This window comes from Gymnodraco acuticeps, unplaced genomic scaffold (genome assembly GCF_902827175.1).
Source record: "Gymnodraco acuticeps unplaced genomic scaffold, fGymAcu1.1, whole genome shotgun sequence".
NCBI classification, from domain to species: domain Eukaryota; kingdom Metazoa; phylum Chordata; class Actinopteri; order Perciformes; family Bathydraconidae; genus Gymnodraco; species Gymnodraco acuticeps.
This window is the reverse complement of record NW_022989759.1, coordinates 451,094-470,538: the sequence shown is the minus strand read 5'-3', so window position 1 is coordinate 470,538 and position 19,445 is coordinate 451,094. Positions and strand designations below refer to the sequence as shown.

The following is a 19,445-nucleotide window of genomic DNA, read 5'->3' as shown; positions in this document are numbered from 1 at the left end:
ATTTTTTGAGCGTATATTGCTTTATAAATGAGGCCCCTGGGGCCTCTTTTAAAAACGTGGCGTATGCTCAAAAGATGGCGAACGCCAATTTTTAAACAATCTTTGCGATTTATACAAAACAAACTTGACGGGAAAATGTGCGGTCCTCCACGGACATTCTGACCCATCCGTACGCACTAAGCACAACAACGGGAGAGACGAGAAACTGCGACACCGTTGGCAGAAGGAAGAATGGAGAGAAATATGTGGAAATAATACCATAAATAAAATGTTACCTCTCATTTATCATATATGAAGAATTCATTTTCAAACATTGATTAAAGCCACTCTTAAAACGCCCGCTAAAGCTGCGCCGAATTTCGAGTTGATTGTGATGTATTAAGGGAAACCGGCGTATGACGTGCGTGCGCATTGTTTTATAAATCGGAATATTTGTGTGTGGGGGCAGTGTTAATGAAATCACAGCATCCTGCACATATTGTACAAATATTTTTGCAAGAACATTTTAATTGAATGAAAGCATTTTTGTAAAATATTGACTTAAAGGTGGGGTAGGCAATGTTGGAGAAACCAGCTGGAGTGTGTTAGAATTTGAAAATACAGGAAAAAATCTGCCACTTCCTCACAGAGCCCCTCCTCCAACACACACACAAACGCGCACATGACCAATGAGGGCAGAGATAAGTTTGTGCACAGATGGAAGGCTGACAGGCAGGTAGGCCATCCAGTTACTTTAGCCGGGCCGGCTCAGATGATTGGTTGTACTTTTTACAGTACTACGGCTTCCAGAAATGACATGTTTGTATGGATTTGTTGTCAACGCACTTCAGATATTCATTGCTATCGGGATGTTAAGAGCATTCCATGGAATATAACAAAAAGTGTATCTCGAGCCGGTTTCTCAAACTTACCTACTGCTCCTTTAACCCTTGCAAACAAACACGACAGGAGGGTTACAAAAGCACTAACTGGGTCAGTCACTATTACTGTGCAACTGTTTTAAAGAGAGGGGTAACAAAACAACAAAAAAAGTAAACGCATTTAATTCCCCAGACTCTCGGATTCTCTGCAGTCCGTGTATCAAACGGAATACTCTCTCTCCCTGAACGTCTTTCTGGGTGCACCACAAAGTCAAATCTGCTTCAGATGCAACTTCTCTGCTGGATTATCCTGACAGCATGATGTCTCCGTGCTCTGGAGTATCACAGTGCAATAACACTGGCAATATAAAACTTTGTGCAATATACCCTCTGGACAGTCACGCTTTATTTTTTCTCTCAATTAGTTGCTTTACTTATTGTGTTTTTTATGTTAATAATAACGTGTGCAATGCATAGGCTACTTTGTTATTTTTTAATATGTAAGTATTAGGGATGCGCGATAATTATCGGTCCGATATTAGGAATTATGACGTCATCCCGATAAACCCGATACCAGGATTAATAGCCCCGATAATATACAATATATGTTTTGGGTAAAAAAAGAGAAAAAAATACGGCGGTGTGGGTGGATTGGGATGAGGGGCGCTTGTTTTTCACTCGGCTCCTCCCGTTTTGCCAGTACTGTGGTATTAGTGGTTTAGGAAGAGGGGAGTTCTTCACAAATCCAGCGCTCCCTAACTCATGCCTGGCTGTGACGTAAATGGTGTGCGGCCGTGAAGCCAGGACAGTAAACAAACATGTCGTCGGTGGTATGGGCGTTGGAGCTTTGTGCAACTTAAGGCATATGCTCGAACCGGAGCTGCCTGGACGCTGCAATCATGTTGCGCACTATCCGTGCTGAGTGTGCTGACTTTTCGTACAATGTCCCACTGTCTGGCTTCCTGCATAAAGTCAAGTGCTCGGCGCAGTTGTGGCGAAATGTCGCTCCTCTGTTTTCATTTAAACAGCTCCTTATATCCGTTAGCGCAGCTAGCTAGCACCAGATGCTAACAACAACAATGCACGTAAGGTCTCTCTCTCTCTCTCGCTCGGGCCACACATACACACACCCTCCCGGTCCTCCAGATGGCCAGTCGGTGCCTGCCGGTGAGCGTGGAAGTGTGGTCTGCAGCAAGCGAGCGGCAGGAGCGGGGCTGTCAGCATCAGCTTGTAGATGGTATTTTAAACTCGATGCGCTCTGAAACTACGGGGCGGCCGAGGAAAAAAAAATACACATGCGTTAATCGCGTTAAAATAATTAGTGGCGTAATTTTTTTTATTATCGGTCTTGGGAAGCAGGAAGTTATCGGTATCGGTTTCAAAAAACCAATATCGTGCATCCCTAGTAAGTATATTCTCTTCACTTTATCTGCACTACACCTCTGCTGTAAATGTGAAGGAGTTCTGATTGTGATCATCAGAAGCAGCGGACACACCTGACTGAAGGTAAATGTACTCAGCGACCCCAGAAACCAGACTCCATGACCGCTATGAGCATTACAGCATTTAGCCAGACCCAGCATGCACCTGTTGGTCACACAACAATGTGGGTATGTGTGATTTGGGTCACTGAGCATTCCCACCATTACATCAGTGCTTAATGAAGGCGTGTGTTACATTCTTTAACTACACAGAGGAACAAAAAAGCCAACAGAAACCATAATGATGTCATCCTTAATTTTATTGTAGCTCTGTGTATTTTTGCACAGCTCACTATTTGCAAGCCCAGGTTAAACTGAACACCCCATAACTCTGCAACTCTCATTTCCCTCTTTACCGATGCCCACTGACTTAACAAGGGTTAATGTCCCGCCAGACCGTTAGAGGCGGATTCTGAGCACTTCAACGCTGAAGTGAACCTATCTTGGTTCAATAATTAGTACAAAAATGAGCAACTACTGGAGAAAAAACAAACATATCTGGTACTTTTATATAAAATCAGAAGTGTGTGTATATAAATGAGAACAAAAGTCAACTTGCATATTCTTTAAACTCTAATGTAAACTTTGCAAATCTGTCCTATTTGTTTCAAAAGCCACACCGCCCTTTCCATTATCAAAACATCTAGACTTTGTATTATCTGTGTCTTGACCTTTAGTATACAAAGCCCCCCCTTCAAAGACACCATGTGTGACTGTTCTTGTCTGAAACATGATTCTGAAGCTCACACTGAGTCCTGCTTCCTCTTTAGGGTTTGATCCGATGTAAAATGCCTCTAAGATCTTTGTGACTAACTCTCAGCGGGGTCTGAATGATGTCTCACAGGGACGTGTTGCTGTAGATGGGTCACACATGACTATTACACCTGCAGGTATGACACGTATATACATGGCACCAGGCTGGACAAAGGAAGATGACAATGAGTTGTTTTATGAGCATCTTTTTCCTTTCACAAAGATATTCATTGTGCTTGGAGCTGAATGTAGCTGTGGTTGTGAAGAGGGGGCACGTTGTCTTCTGAGCACTAAAAGCACTCTTCCTAAAGCTATGAAATGTAACATGAAGATTTAAACAACTGCAGGTTATGCCAAGCATGACGATAAATGACAAACGATTCTAATAATCAATTTAATAAATTAAACTGCAAGTGCAAGGATGTCCAGATGCTGACAGAACAGAATCACATGACAGAGAAGTGATAATGAGCGATAGTAAGTCCATCAGACGCCATCTGCTGTCACGTGAACCTTTGGCAGGCAGAGGCCACAGAGCGGAGGAGAGCTAGAGGGCACAGGAAGCGCTGCGCTCACATCACACAGTGAAGCTGTTAGTCCTCATGTACATGCTTTAATAGGATGGTGGGGGGTCACCATAAACAGCAGATACAATTCATTGTTCTTTGACTTCATACTGCAGGACCAACTTGAACTTTGACCCTCTTGCTCTTACATCTGCTATCCAGTCAGAAAAACGTGGTGTGTTTGGCATTCTGGCTTTGACATACTATGAATTGGAACATATTCAATGTTTTTCTGGCACCCTAAATAGTTTGGTCCTCTGGGGATGAACATCTAGTGGGGTTCTCACCCTCACTACTCAGGGGGCACTAAGTATTTCTTAATACAGCGGTGAATACTTATCTCAATAAAAGTTAGAGTAAATCTCTCCAGACAATGTTCATCACAGCTAACTGTGTTTTTATCAAAACTCTCATATATACACCGGATATTACTTTACAGCAGTTCCCACATCCTCACTGCACTGATTGATCATTGGTGTCATCAAAACGTTGCAGAGAAATGATTGGCTCACTATGAAAGATGACTCAGAGGGACATGGCGTCCTCAGGGCGTTTGTTCATCGACTCATCACCATATATTCTAAATAATTTATACATCCATAATAATTTACCAGATTTTGAGCTCTGCATTAAACACTTTACAGCGACATATAAAACAACAGAATTCTGCAGGTTACTACAGACATGATGTAAACATCATAACAACAACAACAACAGGACTCACTACGGCTCAGACAGTGCAAATCAAACGCTGAGTGAGCAGATGAGCACACTGATACTAACCTTAAGCACCCTCACATCCTAACGCAGGATCAATAGAGGGACAGGAAACATCTCTGTGGCTGCAGTGTGTGTGTGTGTGTGTGTGTGTGTGTGTGTGTGTGTGTGTGTGTGTGTGTGCGCGCGCGTGCGTGCGTCCGCTGTGAGCCGTGTTCTGCAGTTAGAGCTCCTCGGCCATCTGCAGCAGAGAGTTGATGGCAGCGTCCTTGTTGCCCTGCTGGGCGTCCAGCACGGTGCGGACCACCTCGGGGTCCAGGTTGGGGAACATGTCCTGCAGAGCCTTCAGGTCCTCCTCGCTGCACACCGGCCCCGGGCCCCCCACTGCGGGCACGGCTGCGGGCAACCCCATTGGCACCATGCCCTGGTTGTAGACTGCAGGCACTCCTAGCAACACAACACACACTGCTGATGTAAGATCCAGACACAGAAGGGGGGGGGGGGGGGGGGGGGGGAACTAACAGAGAAGAGCCAGCCCAATAAAAGGTCTTAATCCTTTTTTCAGGCAAGACAGTAACCACTTAGCTTCAAAATATGTGATCAGTTTATTCAAATAACGTACATTTTTGGATTTGATGTCGATGTTTGGAGGTGACGAGGGTAGACACAGGTCGGCAATGTAAATAACCTCAGGGTATTTCATAATATTTAGAAGTTAAACCACCAATTTGGGGATAGTTAGAAAGATACTTAGCTAGTAAGCTAGCTAGGCATCTTGTTAGATAGATAGCTAACATCTGCTAGCTAGCCTTCTAGCACACTGTTAATTAATACTGTCTGTAGGTTAACTAGTTTGTATACATTTCAACCCTGTGGACCTGACGGTGAAGGTGATTACAAAAACACCATTGAGAGGCTAGATTGTGTGTGTGTGTGTGTGTGTGTGTGTGTGTGTGTGTGTGTGTGTGTGTGTGTGTGTGTGTGTGTGTGTGTGTGTGTGTGTGTGTGTGTGTGTGTGTGTGTGTGTGTGTGTGTGTGTGTGTGTGTGTGTGTGTGTGTGTGTGTGTGTCTGACCTGCAATGGGCACATATCCCACCCCCTGCTGGTACACAGAGGGCATCAGGACGACGGGCTGGGTCACCATGCCTGCAGGTAAGGACTGACAGAGAGGAGAGATGAACAACTGAACATGTTCATCTCACCTAAAGAGGGCTGGGGTGGATGAGAATATAATGCAAAATGGCATTATATTGTGTATGTTTTCTTTGTTTTAAGACTAAGAAACGACTCGTATACTGGAAGGTGGTTCAAATATATCTCAAAATGAATATGATTGTGAATATAACCTACTCAATTGCTATTGAGAACATGAGTCCTATTTACCTTGATTATTTGGGAACATGATACGCTTTGCATTTATTATGTGTCCATAATACACAGGAATATTTCTCGTATTGCACTGTGCTGGTAGTTTATCGTGTTGTTTGCTGTAAAAAGGTTTAATAAAGTCTAAGTGGTGGAGTTGCACATCCTCCACATGAGGGAGAGAGAGTGCACTCACAGCGAAAGACATCACCAGGTTGATCATGCCCTCCTTGTCGTCGCCCTGCCGACCGCTGAGGGTGAACCACTCGTCCACCACGCTGCCCCCGCGCAGGCTTTCTGGGATGGTGACGTGAGTCCATGCTATCCTGTCGTCCATGGAGAACGCTCTCTGGAAACAGACAGCTCAGAGCTCACTCACTAAACACATGCTGAGGGACACAGTTCTGTCTGATTCACTGTTCCAAATATCCCAGGAAACACGGGGAGAACAATTGTATATAAATAAACATTCTGTGGTTAAGGTATTCTTCTAACCTTGTCTTCACTCGATGAGGTTTAGTTTAAGCCCAATGACTATGGTTCCCAGTTTAACTAAGCACACTGTCGCACACATGCACTGCAACCCCTGGTCCCATAACAATTCATTTGTAGCACAGTACTATACTTGAAATAAAGAAAAAATCAAAGATTAAAAAAAGAAAAGTACTTGTGTAACTTTGTGAGGTGGTAAGGAGGCAATCATCATCGGGATGGAAAGTAAATAAGAGTTGTGAATATCTGCACTGCCTTTAAACACCCGCCTTATCAGATATGTCTAAACTGAAGTCATGAATGTTAAAGGCCTTTGCCTTTATGTTTCTCTGTCAAATATGTTTTGACTTTGATCAGCATATAGCTGAACAGTATAAAGGAACAGCAATTTAAAAACTGAAACTAGTTCAAATGTTCATCATTTCTCATCTCATAATCATCTTCTAACTGTACGGGTGTTACAGTTGGAGTATCACTGAATGTTTGTACTGTGGTTCTTAATGCGGTTTGGAAACTGTTACACCCCTTCTTATCCATGTGTGTGTGTGAGAGTACTGAAGGGGACGGATTCAGCAGGTCCCCCTCCTCACCTCATCAAAGATCTCCAGGTAGAAGGAGTCCACCCCCGGGGGCACGGTGCACTGGATCACCTTGTTCCAGCGCGGGTTCTTGGCTCCGTTGTGAGCAGTGGGGGTCTCGTACACTGCGTAGCCCAGTCGGACACGGCAGTACGGATCCATCCGGGTCATCCCGTAGTTCTTAGCCAGCTTTCCCTTCAGAGCAGAACAGACAGGACCAGTGTGATATGATCCACAGGGGGACAGACATCCAGATGAGACACAGCTGTGTGTGTGTGTGTGTGTGTGTGTGTGTGTGTGTGTGTGTGTGTGTGTGTGTGTGTGTGTGTGTGTGTACCTGCACCACCGTGATGCTGAGTCGCCCCACAGTTGCCATGGAGTCCCCGTACTGCAGCTGGTGGGCCGCTTGTGCGTCCAGGTGCACCTGCTGCTGCTGCTGGGTGGGGGCGATCCGCAGGAAGTCCTGGGGAAGCTCCCCAATGTACACCTGAACACACACACACAAAATGGCAATTCAAAGATGACAGAAAAGACCTGAGACAAATGTAACTGCCAGAGTAAAGAGCTAAAGTTAGGCTATAAGGGACTAGATCTTGGTCACATGACTTCATGTCAACAGCACTAAGCTACAGGTGGCTAATGTTTGGTGTGATGACAGTAGTCTCATTTAGACCCTTGTTAGCAAACACTGAAGCTTCTGAAGACAACTCCTGTTCTGGCTGCCTTACACTGGCTCCCTATAGAACACAGGATAGAATTTAAAATTCTTCTTCTCGCCTACAAAGCCCTTAATGGGCAGGCGCCATCTTACCTTAAAGAACTCATTATACCCTACTGTCCTACTAGGGCATTGCGTTCCAAGAATGCAGGGTTGTTGGTTGTTCCTAGAGTCTCTAAAAGTACAATGGGAGCCAGAGCCTTTTCTTATCAAGCTCCACATTTGTGGAATCAGCTTCCAGTTTGTGTTCGGCCGGCAGACACCCTATCCGTTTTTAAGAGTGCGCTTAAGACCTTCCTTTTTGATAAAGCTTATAGTTAGGGCTGATTAGATCCAGCCCCTAGTTTTGCTGATATAGGCTTAGTTTGTCGGGGGACATCTTACTTCTTCCTTCTCTCTGTCTATACCTGTGTACTCTCATGTTCCGATTAACCCAGCTTCCCCAAATGTCTTTCTTTTTGGTGTCTATATACGCCGGGATCCGGAGTCATGGATGATCCTGCGCTCCTCTGTCCTGCATCGCGAGCCCTGGATCTTGAGTCGTGGCTGTGGTCCTGGATCATAGGTCCTGGATGGATATCCTCGTGGATTCATCTTCCTATTATACACACATGCATTTCCAAACATTTGGACTACCTATGTTGCAAATGTATTATCTTTTCAATTTACACACGGCATCTATTGCACGTCTGTCCGTCCTGGGAGAGGGATCCCTCCTCTGTTGCTCTCCCTGAGGTTTCTCCCATTTTTCCCTTTAAACTGTGGGTTTTCTCCGGAAGTTTTTCCTTGTACGATGTGAGGGTCTAAGGACAGAGGGTGTCGTATTGTCATACTGATATTCTGTACAAACTGTGAAGTCCACTGAGACAAATGTAACATTTGTGATATTGGGCTATATAAATAAACATTGATTGATTGATTGACAACTCTCCTAAGCTTGTGTTAACCACAGATCTTATTTCAGGCATCTTACCAAAAGACATGTTCAGAATAATTCTAAGGTAACAGAAGCACAGCGTTCCAGGTAATTATTCACAACTGAGAAACATACGTAGTTATGAATACTGTATTCCATTTCTGCAAATGTGTGAGACTGACCGTTGAGCGGCCCAGACCAAGCAAGGAGGCAGAGGCAGAACGTCCAAAAATATAACCCGACGTGGGCATTTATTAAAATCATGTGCACAAAGTTCACAGCCTCAATCCTGCTGTTCTCCTTGCACACATTCTGCAGCCACAAGGATCTCACACACCCTACCAGCCTCTCAACAGACAGGGAAACAGAGCCTAAATACACACACTCTAATCAGCACAACCAGACACAGGTGAGGGGGGAGGAGACAACACAGGACACCAGGTGCACACAATCATCAGCCACAGACAACATATTATTTGCACCCTGATTACTCTCAACCGCTGTCATCCTTACACCAGCATAACTACTCTCTGCGCTCTCGCTAACTCCCCTATCTTTCCAGGCGGAGCCGAGGACCCGACCAGCACCTGCCAGACAACATTCCAATAACTACGGTTTAATCAGTTAAAAAATACTACCTCAATAATTAGTATGAATTATGTGCAAATATGTAATGTCAACTGTACTGTGCAATCACGCTAATAAAGTGCAAGATTACCCGGCCTGAAGCCGTCAGTCCATAGTGACGACGTTACCTTCGTCACTAAATGTATGCCCATAACAGTACACTGTCCCTTGATTGTGGAATCAAACAATTATACACAAATGATCGCGTTCAGGCCATTATGTTTTTCTGCCACATGTCTAGTTTCCCCCTCTTTACGACCCCCCACATCAAGTGTGGCCTTTCAGGACAGCTACAAACACTTTTGCCTTTTGACACATCATAAAATGTCTTTTTTGTGTACATGTCTGGACGGTCAGAACATCCAGCCCGAGTCACAAGAGTCATTTTGAAAGCATTCAACAGCTCAGCATCACTGCAGACAGCACATGATACATTCTGTTCTTGTATACATCATATTATATTTACGTGTATATAGACTTCTTGCACTATTATTTTATTTATATGTTATTATATCACTATGTTGCATTGTTGGAGGAGCTCGGGTCATAAGATTTTTTCATTCCATCATTTATCATAGCTTAGCAAATAGTGGCAGTAATCACGAGGCTCAAGTTGCCTGTTGCCGACCCATGCTGTAGGCTGCACACTCTATAGTTCAACTTTTACATTTCTATTTGCAGGTTGCCTCAAAGGCCTCGAGCTCAAACAAATATGAGGCAAAAAGAAAATGCAAATGGTTGCCGGAGTGGAAGAAAACCTTCCCATTTGCTGAATTTGATGCAGAGACAGGCATGATGTTCTGCAAAAGCTGTCGTGCAATTCCCAGTCTTGCGAAAGGGAACAACCTTTTCGTTGGTGTGGGTGGTGGCAAAATCCGGATAAAAACACAGCAAAACGACATCACATTCTGACTGCGAAGGCGCTCAGGCTGAGAAAGTAAACCCAAGCGGAACACCCATGGCTTGTGTCCTACAAAATATGTCAGAGAAAAGATGACAAAGCTATTTAATATAGCTTACTTTGTGGCAAAAGAAGAAGCCCCCTTCACCATGTTTCCAAGCCTAGTTGACTTGCATCACAAAAATGGTCTGGACTTTGGTGACACTTACAAGAACGACAATGCCTGTCGCACCTTTGTCCAGGCCATAGGTCAATCTATGAAGGATGACCTGGTGGAGAAACTAAAAAACACACACTTCTTCTCTGTCATGTCCGATTCCAGTGTTGACCGCTCCCAGAAAGATCAGGAGATGGTCTACTTGACATATGTGGAAGATGGCAAACCTGTCAATCCATTTGTGGACATTGTTTCATTGGAGTATGCCCACAGCCAAGGCATCCTTGACGCAATACTTGTTGGTTTGAGGAATGTGGGCCTGACTGAGCAAGACTTGAAATCCCGGATGGTTGGCTTCGGCTATGAGGATGGGAGTTCACAATGGAGTGGCAGCCAAGCTGAAACAAATGTGTTGTACCAATCTGGTGTGTGGCTCACAGACTGGAGCTGTCAGCAGGGTCTAAGTTTGCTTCCATTTTGGTAGAGCCCCCCTGGAGAAAAATGCACCAGCCGCCACTGAATTCAGATTATGCTCAGAAAGTCTTTTATTCGCCCCTCTCACTGAGAGAAAATATACGTTGTTGAGAAAATAAAAATGGACAAATACTATAAGTAACATAAAGTGGTAACCACACGTTAATTCAATCTAATAAATACACGAACATACTGTGGTAAGATTTGTCTTTTTCTCCATGTGATTTGGTTGGCAGCTCTGGGAAGAAGTTAAATGAAGTTGCAATTATTTCCCTTAAAGAGAAATGGTCAGATGTCAGGATGTGGTCAGGCCTGCTAGCATGATGCTACAGCGTGTTAATGTTGCATCTTGTATCAGCTGTGAAGACTGAAGACTGTGAGGACTTCCTTCCAGAAGCGCGCAATACAGGGCTTCCAATATTTACCCCACATGACCCAAACAATTCATGTGAAATACTCTATTCATGTTGCCCTTGTATTGCTGCATGATCTAAACACCTATTAAGAATACATTCTGCAAACAAATGATGACTTGTCTGCATTATATTTCTTATTATTGCAGAGAAATGTACGCTATTATATAACATAATCTCAGATCATTTAAAGGTGAGAAACGAAGGAGGTATACATCTATGAAGTGTTGCACAATTCCTATGCACTATTGTAAGTATTTTATTTGTATGTTAAGTATATCTATGGTGCATTGTTGAAGGAGCCTGGGACTTAAACGACAAAAACATTTGTATCTTTGAGTCAATCAATATTTGAAATGGCCTTCCCTCACCTTAACACCATGTACATGTACTATACAGCTGCTGGGGAGGACACAGTGGTCTCTTTACAGATGTGACAGCAACTGCTTTCCATTGTGAACAAAGCACACATGCATCATGATGGAGTCCGTTCCCTCAGTGTTGTGATGTATTTCCATTTCATAAGAGGTGTTTCTTTTACTTATTAAATACTTATCTACTCACTTGTTTACAATATACCATTAGCTAATACAAAATATAAATCCACTAATATGATTAAAGGCTTAGATGCCTAGCAGCAGCATATTGAGTCATCACAATGAGCTGTGATTCAGGCATCAATCATCACAATCCAGTCATATTATATATATTCTGAAATTGGCCATTACACTTAGCAAGTACTTTAACTTGTGGTACTTTAAGTATATTTTGATGATATTTGATCTGAAGGCAGGACTTAAACTTGTGACTCAGTATTTTTACAATAACAGTAGTATATGTCTTGTTTAAAGATCTCAGTACTTATTTGATCAATAACGGTACTAAGTCTGGATAGACCACCTCCTCGAAAGTTACTAACAGTAAAAAGTATTGTTTACCGAGGTTATGTGTTGTTGTTTTTGTAGACAACACTGTGTATTAGCATTAGCTGCTGTAGCGCTTTATTGACAGCCTGTTATGCTAGCTAAGCTAATATTAGCTCCTTATCTATCTAACAGTCGGTGATTGTGTCCGTGTTGAACCTGCTGCTCGTTTCTGTTGAATCACTGACTTATGAACTGTCAGAGCTGAGTCTAGCAGCAGTGGGGGCTGGTTCCGCCTAGACCCTGTTCTCCCAGCCGTCACACAGAGCCACAGAGCGTTACCTGTCCCCGCTGGGTGCTGACGGTGGTCGCCATGTTGTCTCTGGGTATCCGCGGGAGATCAGATTGTGGAGTTCTTTAATCACTGAGTTCTTTAATCACTGAGTGCTGAGCAAATGAAATCACAACTTCAGAGCTGTCAGTGAGCAGATGGATCTAACTCGGATTTGTTAGCTTTGACCCGGAAGTTATTCTTTTTTTTCTTCTTTTTTTTAAAGAAAGCTTTATTCACAACCAGTTTCCCCATTCCGAATACAATACAACTTTTACTGAGCAGAATCCCAACATATACCGTGATTAAAACGACGTATTGTTAACATGAATAAACATATTTGTGATGAAGAGTAATTTATTATATTAAACAATTATGACAATGTCATAAGTTTCTCTTATGTTAGGCTAGTGTGTAGGCCTACACATCGTACAAATACATCAAATAGAAACAATATGATTTTTTCTTTTATTCTCTTTAAAATAACCCTATATTAAATATTTTCCAATTTGAATTTTTGTTTACAGTGAAGCTAGTTTTGGACATCTGGAAACATTATTTCCTTACTTCTGAGTGTAATCTGCTCTTTGATGAACATAACTCTTTTTAAGTATGTATGCGTCATGACTCATTTTGGCCTGTTACATAGTATATCATATGTAACAGGCTATTATTATATATACATGCTATGTCAATAATACTGTAGCATCAAATGGGAAATGAAGAAGTGACTCATGCATATACAAAGGACCCAGTAGAGTGGTGCAGGAATGAGTCCTAAACCAGGAAATGATTTGGCATTTATAGCTTGCTCCTTCGTCTTGAAATCACTGGTTAAACTCCTGAAAATAAGGTCTGTGGTTAATGAAAGTTTCTTTAAAAAAGTTGCCGTTAAAAGTTGACCAAATAGCAAAACGGTGGTGACGCAAAGTCACATAATCACCATGTTATATTATGTTGGCTAATTAGGTTTGGCGATTGCATTTACTCGTAAACTATTATAAAAGTGGCGTTAATAAGATAATCCTGCTGAACATAACCTGTACAATAAAAAGGGGCAACACTCCGATCCTCTCTTATTTTCTTTTCTATATCACACCATAGTTTGTGTGGAGCATGGTGGAATAAATGAAATGGAATCGCACTTGGTTCCGACAGACGTAATATAACGTTTTCTCAAACATTTTAATTGGATGGAAAGTAAACAACCAAGCTATCACTCACTCATCACTCACTCACTCACTCACTCACTCACTCACTCACTCACTCACTCACTCACTCACATCACTCACTCACTCACTCACTCACTCACTCACTCACTCACTCACTCCACACACACACACACACACACACACACACACACACACACACACACACACACACACACACACACACACACACACACACACACACACACACACACACACACACACACACACACACACACGCACACGCACACACACACACTGCAGCTTCATGTCAGGTGGGAGGCAAAGAGAGACACGTCTCCCTCCTCAGAAAAGAAACATGTACAAGGGGTTCGTTCTGGTGACTCGGTGGGAGCGTGTCTATGTTCCCACAGCCCGATGGGGACATTGCCCCTCGGTCTGGCCGTGAAGCCCCGAAAATAATTGTATCGTCCTACGGCCACCATGGCCTGTGTGCCCCTGATACTGTTAAAATCTCGAAGTTGCTTCAAAAGCGTCAGAACAGTGGTTTCTGAACTGCATTATGCTGCGTTCACAACGGACGCGATGCGAATATTCGCATCGCTCTACCGCTGGAGTTTCACAGCGGCTGTCAGCTGTGTTTACTCCTGTCATTCAAACAGGACGCGCTGGAGAGGGGGCGGGGCTTATAGCCATGTAAATACTGTGGTGGAAACCAACTAATAATAATAATAATAATAATAATAGCTTCGATTTCTATAGCGCCTTTCAGGGGACCCAAGGTCGCTTCACAAGTAATAGTGCAAAGACAAACATAACAAAACAAAAGACAGACAAACAGAACAACAGATCGATTTAGGGGCCGAAAGCCTTGGCAAACAGATGGGACTTGAGGGCCCTTTTGAAGGCTTCAAGTGTGGGGATGTTGCGTATCTCCGCAGGGAGAGCGTTCCAGAGGGTGGGGGCTGCCACACTGAAGGCTCTGTCCCCGTAGGTTCGCAGTTTGGTGCGGGGGGTGGTAAGCAGGCCAGAGTCTGAGGACCGCAGGTTCCGGGGTGGGGTATGTGGGTGAAGGATGTCCGATAGGTACTGGGGGGCAAGGGCATGGAGGGATTTGTAGGTAAGGAGGAGGATTTTGTAGGATATGCGGGACTTGACCGGCAACCAGTGTAGGTGGATGAGGGTGGGAGTGATGTGCTGCCACGGTTTTGTGTGCGTGAGTACCGTAGCAGCACAGTTTTGGACATACTGGAGCCTGTCCAGGGTTTTGTTGGGAACCCCGAACAGGACACCATTGCAGTAGTCCAAGCGGGTGGTGACAAATGCATGGACTAGGGTTTCGGCAACCGACTCCGAGAGTGACGGTCGGAGTCTGGCAATGTTCCTCAGGTGATAAAAGGCAGATTTGGTCACAGATTTGACGTGGGAATGGAAGGAAAGGGTGGAGTCGAGGATGACACCCAGGTTGCGGGCTTCAGGAGATGGGGAGATGGAGCAGCCGTCAACCTCAAGGACGAAGTCACCAACCTTCTGGAGCAGGGCCTTGGGTGCCACAACCATGAGCTCTGTTTTCATGCTGTTTAGTTTCAGATAGTTGCATGACATCCATGCTTTGATGTCATGCAGGCAGTTGATGAGAGACTGAGGGGGGAGCTGGGAGGATGGAGTGGTGCTAGACAAAATTAACCTATTTTACCGTGATTTAATTGTAATACACGTTTCAAAATGATGCCGAAGTAACTGAATACTGATAACGGTCAGTAAAAACCGTGCTTTGACAAGTGTGCAGACAAGACGGCAGGTGAACAACTTTTAAAATGCGTGTTCTCTGAATGGAGCGACCTCCATTCGATCAGATCAGGCTAAACGAACCTGTATCTGCTCCGTCCAAACTCACAACAACGTCCTAAAGACAGAATTAAAGCAGCGACTGTATTCGCATGACACAGACAGTCCTGTGAGGAGTTGATTAAAGAGACTCTCTCACACACACGCGCACACGCACACACACACTTTTGCATTTCAAAGTATCGCTTGTTCATACAGTTGGATGTTGGAGCTTCACTGTGCACTGCTGAATGATGTATGTGCAGAGTTGGACCCTTGAAGGCTGTTTCTTCTGCTCTGAAATGGAATATATTTGTTACATAATATAATTTTAGATTTTTGGATTTGATTTTGGATTTGTGAATGGGAGAAGTAATAGATGGAAAAAATACCAAACACTAATTATTCATAGTAGAGTATTTCATTTTATATACGGTAATACTAAGGAGGAATAGGCCTATATGATGATATAATGTTTGACATTATTGATATTAAAAAAGTGATTTGTTTTCCATATCATTCGTGGGTTTTTCTTATCAGAAAGTGAAGTTATTTATTTGTAAGCTCCAAATCCAAATGTTTCCCTCAATGGCCTTTGTGCCCTGGCATGTGGCCTTTGCGCCCTGAAAAAATGTGACACACCAAAGGCCAAATGGCCTTGCCCCTAAGATGAGGAAAATCCAAGCCTGGTTACCGCTGTGTTGTACACAACATTTAAGGCAAGGCAAGGCAAGGCAAGTTTATTTATATAGCACCTTTCAACACAAGGCAATTCAAAGTGCTTTACAAAAAATGAAAGACATTAAGAAAAAGGCATTTAAAATCAGTCATTAAAAAGAAAAGATAATAAAAGAAACATTAAAAGAAAAAGTACATGGATAAAAGTTACAGTGCAGTCTAAGATATGAATAGTTCAATTAAACATTAAAAGAAAAAGTACATGGATCAAAGTTGCAGTGCAGTCTAATATATGAATAGTTCAATTAAAAGCAGCGACAAAAAGAAAAGCCTTCAGCCTGGATTTAAAAGTAGTCAGAGTTGCAGCGGACCTGCAGGTTTCTGGGAGTTTGTTCCAGATATTTGGAGCATAATAACTGAACGCTGCTTTACCATGTTTAGTTCTGACTCTGGGGACAGAAAGCTGACCAGTCCCTGAAGACCTGAGAGATCTGGATGGTTCATCATTTAGCAGGAGGTCACAAATGTATTTTGGGCCTAAACCATTCAGTGCTTTATAAACCAGCAGCAGTATTTTGAAATCTATTCTTTGACACACAGGAAGTCAGTGTAAAGACTTCAGAACAGGAGTGATGTGATCCACTTTCTTAGTGTTAGTGAGGACTCGAGCAGCGGCGTTCTGAATCAGCTGCAGCTTCCTAATAGATTTTTTAGTGAGACCTGTGAAAACACCATTACAGTAGTCCAGTCTACTGAAGATAAAAGCATGGACAAGTTTTTCCAAATCCTGCTGTGACATTAGTCTTTTAATCCTAGATATATTCTTTAGGTGATAGTAGGCTGATTTAGTAACAGTTTTAATGTGACTGTTGAAACTCAGGTCAGAGTCCATGACTACATCTAGATTTCTGGCTTTATCTGTTGTTTTGAACATTGCAGACTGAAGCTCAGCGCTAACTTTTATACGTTCTGCCTTGGCTCCAAAAACCATTACCTCAGTTTTATCTTTGTTTAATTGGAGAAAGTTCTGACACATCCAGTCATTGATTTGTTCAATGCACTTACTCAGTGTTTGAATTGGAGCATAGTCTCCTGGTGAAATTGTTACGTAAATTTGTGTGTCATCTGCATAGCTATGGTAACTTATTTTGTTGTTCTTCATTATCTGAGCCAGTGGTAGCATGTAGATGTTAAAAAGAAGAGGCCCCAAGATGGAGCCTTGAGGAACCCCACATGTCATATTTGTCAACTCAGATGTGTATTTATCTATAGAAACAAAGTTGTTTCTGTCCTTTAAGTAGGATTCAAACCAATTTAGAACTGTTTCCGAAAGTCCCACCCAGTTTTCCAGTCGGTCGAGTAATATGTTGTGGTCAACAGTGTCAAACGCAGCACTGAGATCTAATAATACTAACACTGAAGTTCTGCCACTGTCTGTGTTTAAGTGGATGTCATTAAAGACCTTTACAAGAGCAGTCTCAGTGCTGTGGTTTGGACGAAAGCCTGACTGGAACACATCGAAACAGTTATTTAAATGCAAGAAATTACTTTAACACAAATATTCAAACATGAAGGATGCTTCTGGTGTCCACACATTGTTTTCTATAGTGTATAAACAGAGTGACATCCCAGATATCAAAACTGATTGGAAATATTTAGAATACCTTTAGGGTGCCTGATTTTTGGACCAATAACAACACGCACTCTAAATGTATTCTAAATATTTCACATCACATTTGAATGTGTTTTTTAAGATGACATTTCAGTGAGAACCTTGTCATTCTCAAAACTCCTTTTCTGTTGTTAAAGTCACAAGAACCGGTTGCAGCTTTACAGAAAGCTTTTCTTAATTTGTCTATAGTAATCTGAGATAAATCCCCTTTGTTGTAACCTCGCAGAGAAAGAAACATTACAGTTTTATTATTAAATATATTTAAATCTGGTTTAAAAAGTATATCATTATGTTTGTCCCGGCCCATAGAGAGCCGAAGTCCCTCCCTTTCCGGTGATCCACCATGGGACCTTATTTCGGAAAAATTATGTATTGAAGTCAATGGAGAGAGAAATTATCTTTCGATCCCGTTTGAATTGTGCCATGAATGACACATGATGTTTGTCAATTTAAAAGAAAATGTTGCAAGTCAAGAAAAAAATAGTTTGTCGTAAAACTGTGAAGTTACACTTATTTTTGCGTGAAATCGCTCAATGAACTACATCTCTGGTCTCGTACAATACACGTCACCTTAGCACATTTCCCCTGTTTCTTTCAGAATGAGGCGGAAAGTATGAAACGAGGTGAAAATCATTACACGTCTGGGCATGTTGAGAGCTGCAAATACACAAAAGGGGAGTTAGTCGGTTCCGTAAGAGCCAGCATGCGGGACCGGCTTTACAAGGTTTCGGTGAGTGTAATGTGTAACGTTAATGTCAGCTAGCTAACATCAGCTAACAAGGTACACTCCCGTGTTTTGTTTTAGCAACTAGTTTTCTCGTTAAGAATTGCGTGATCGCTGTGTATGCTGTTGATAACATTAGTGTTGGCAAGGACAAGGTACACAAAAAACTAGTTGCTATAACAAAACACGGGAGATTTGTTGACAAAATACATTTAAAGTCAAAGTTTCAGGTTTTCAGTGATAGAAGCAGCACCCTCTAATCAGCTGTTAATTTCCAATGAGTTGCAATGTGGCAGCTTCCATCACTGCTCCCCATTGCAGCTGGTTTCCATAAAATGTATCAAGGGGGCATAACCAGTCTGACATGCATTCACTACGTCATCCTGGGGTTTTTCCTGTCGGTAAGGGCCTGCTGCGTACCTGCTAAGGCCCGGCCAAGGATGGAACGTTATCAAACATGTGACGTTTTGGGCCGTTTGGAGCATGTTCACTGGAGTTATGAGACAACCGTGTTTCATGGCGAGCATTGTGTTGCCATGGCAACAGCATTTGAGAAAAATAAAAACAATTAAACGTATATGTCTTAAGGGCTGGACTGTGAAGTTTGACCAGTGTATGACCATTTTCATTGGAGTTATAGCAATATCGTGTTTAACGGCGAGGGTTGCGTTGACATGGCAACGGCTTTTGAGGAAAACTCACAAGTGGCACATAGACATGTTGAGGTCCGGACCATTAACCATAATCTGAAGTCTGGTGCCATTTGGACGATTTTCCTTTTTGTTTAGTCTCCGCACCCTAGATATACGTAGCAATTTTCGTTAGTTTACGTGAAAGTGGGGGGAGTTTACGTTAAAACGGAAGTGGGCGTACATTTTGACCAGTCCTGACGCACGTGCAACATTTGGTGAGTTCTTCATATAAATGATGTAGCGAAGCCCACGTCACTGTAGTCGCGCGGGTTATCTGCCGTTATGATTTCGGAACATCTTTCTTGCTTTGCCGGTCGTTTTCCCTGTTTTGTGTGTTTGGCAGGGCTGCGCGAGCGATTACAATAGGGTCTCAGACCCTAACTATTGAGGGAATTTATAATATCAGAGAATTAGGCCCAGACAGCATGCATGATTTAAAATGTAGATAGGAAAACATTTGGTCAGTTTTAA

At 42.9% G+C, this 19,445-nt stretch overlaps 1 protein-coding gene across 1 annotated transcript; it reads right to left on the bottom strand.

Annotated features, from left to right (window-relative positions):
- Positions 1-2,583: 2,583 nt before the first annotated feature.
- Positions 2,584-12,422, bottom strand: tollip (toll interacting protein). The gene is made up of 6 exons (XM_034215167.1): positions 12,224-12,422; positions 7,150-7,299; positions 6,825-7,007; positions 5,939-6,091; positions 5,452-5,536; positions 2,584-4,824 (listed from the first exon to the last, which is right to left on the bottom strand). The coding sequence occupies exons 1-6, from the start codon at positions 12,254-12,256 to the stop codon at positions 4,601-4,603; spliced, it is 828 nt and encodes a 275-aa protein (XP_034071058.1). The 5' UTR covers positions 12,257-12,422; the 3' UTR covers positions 2,584-4,600.
- Between the last annotated feature and the right edge of the window lie 7,023 nt (positions 12,423-19,445).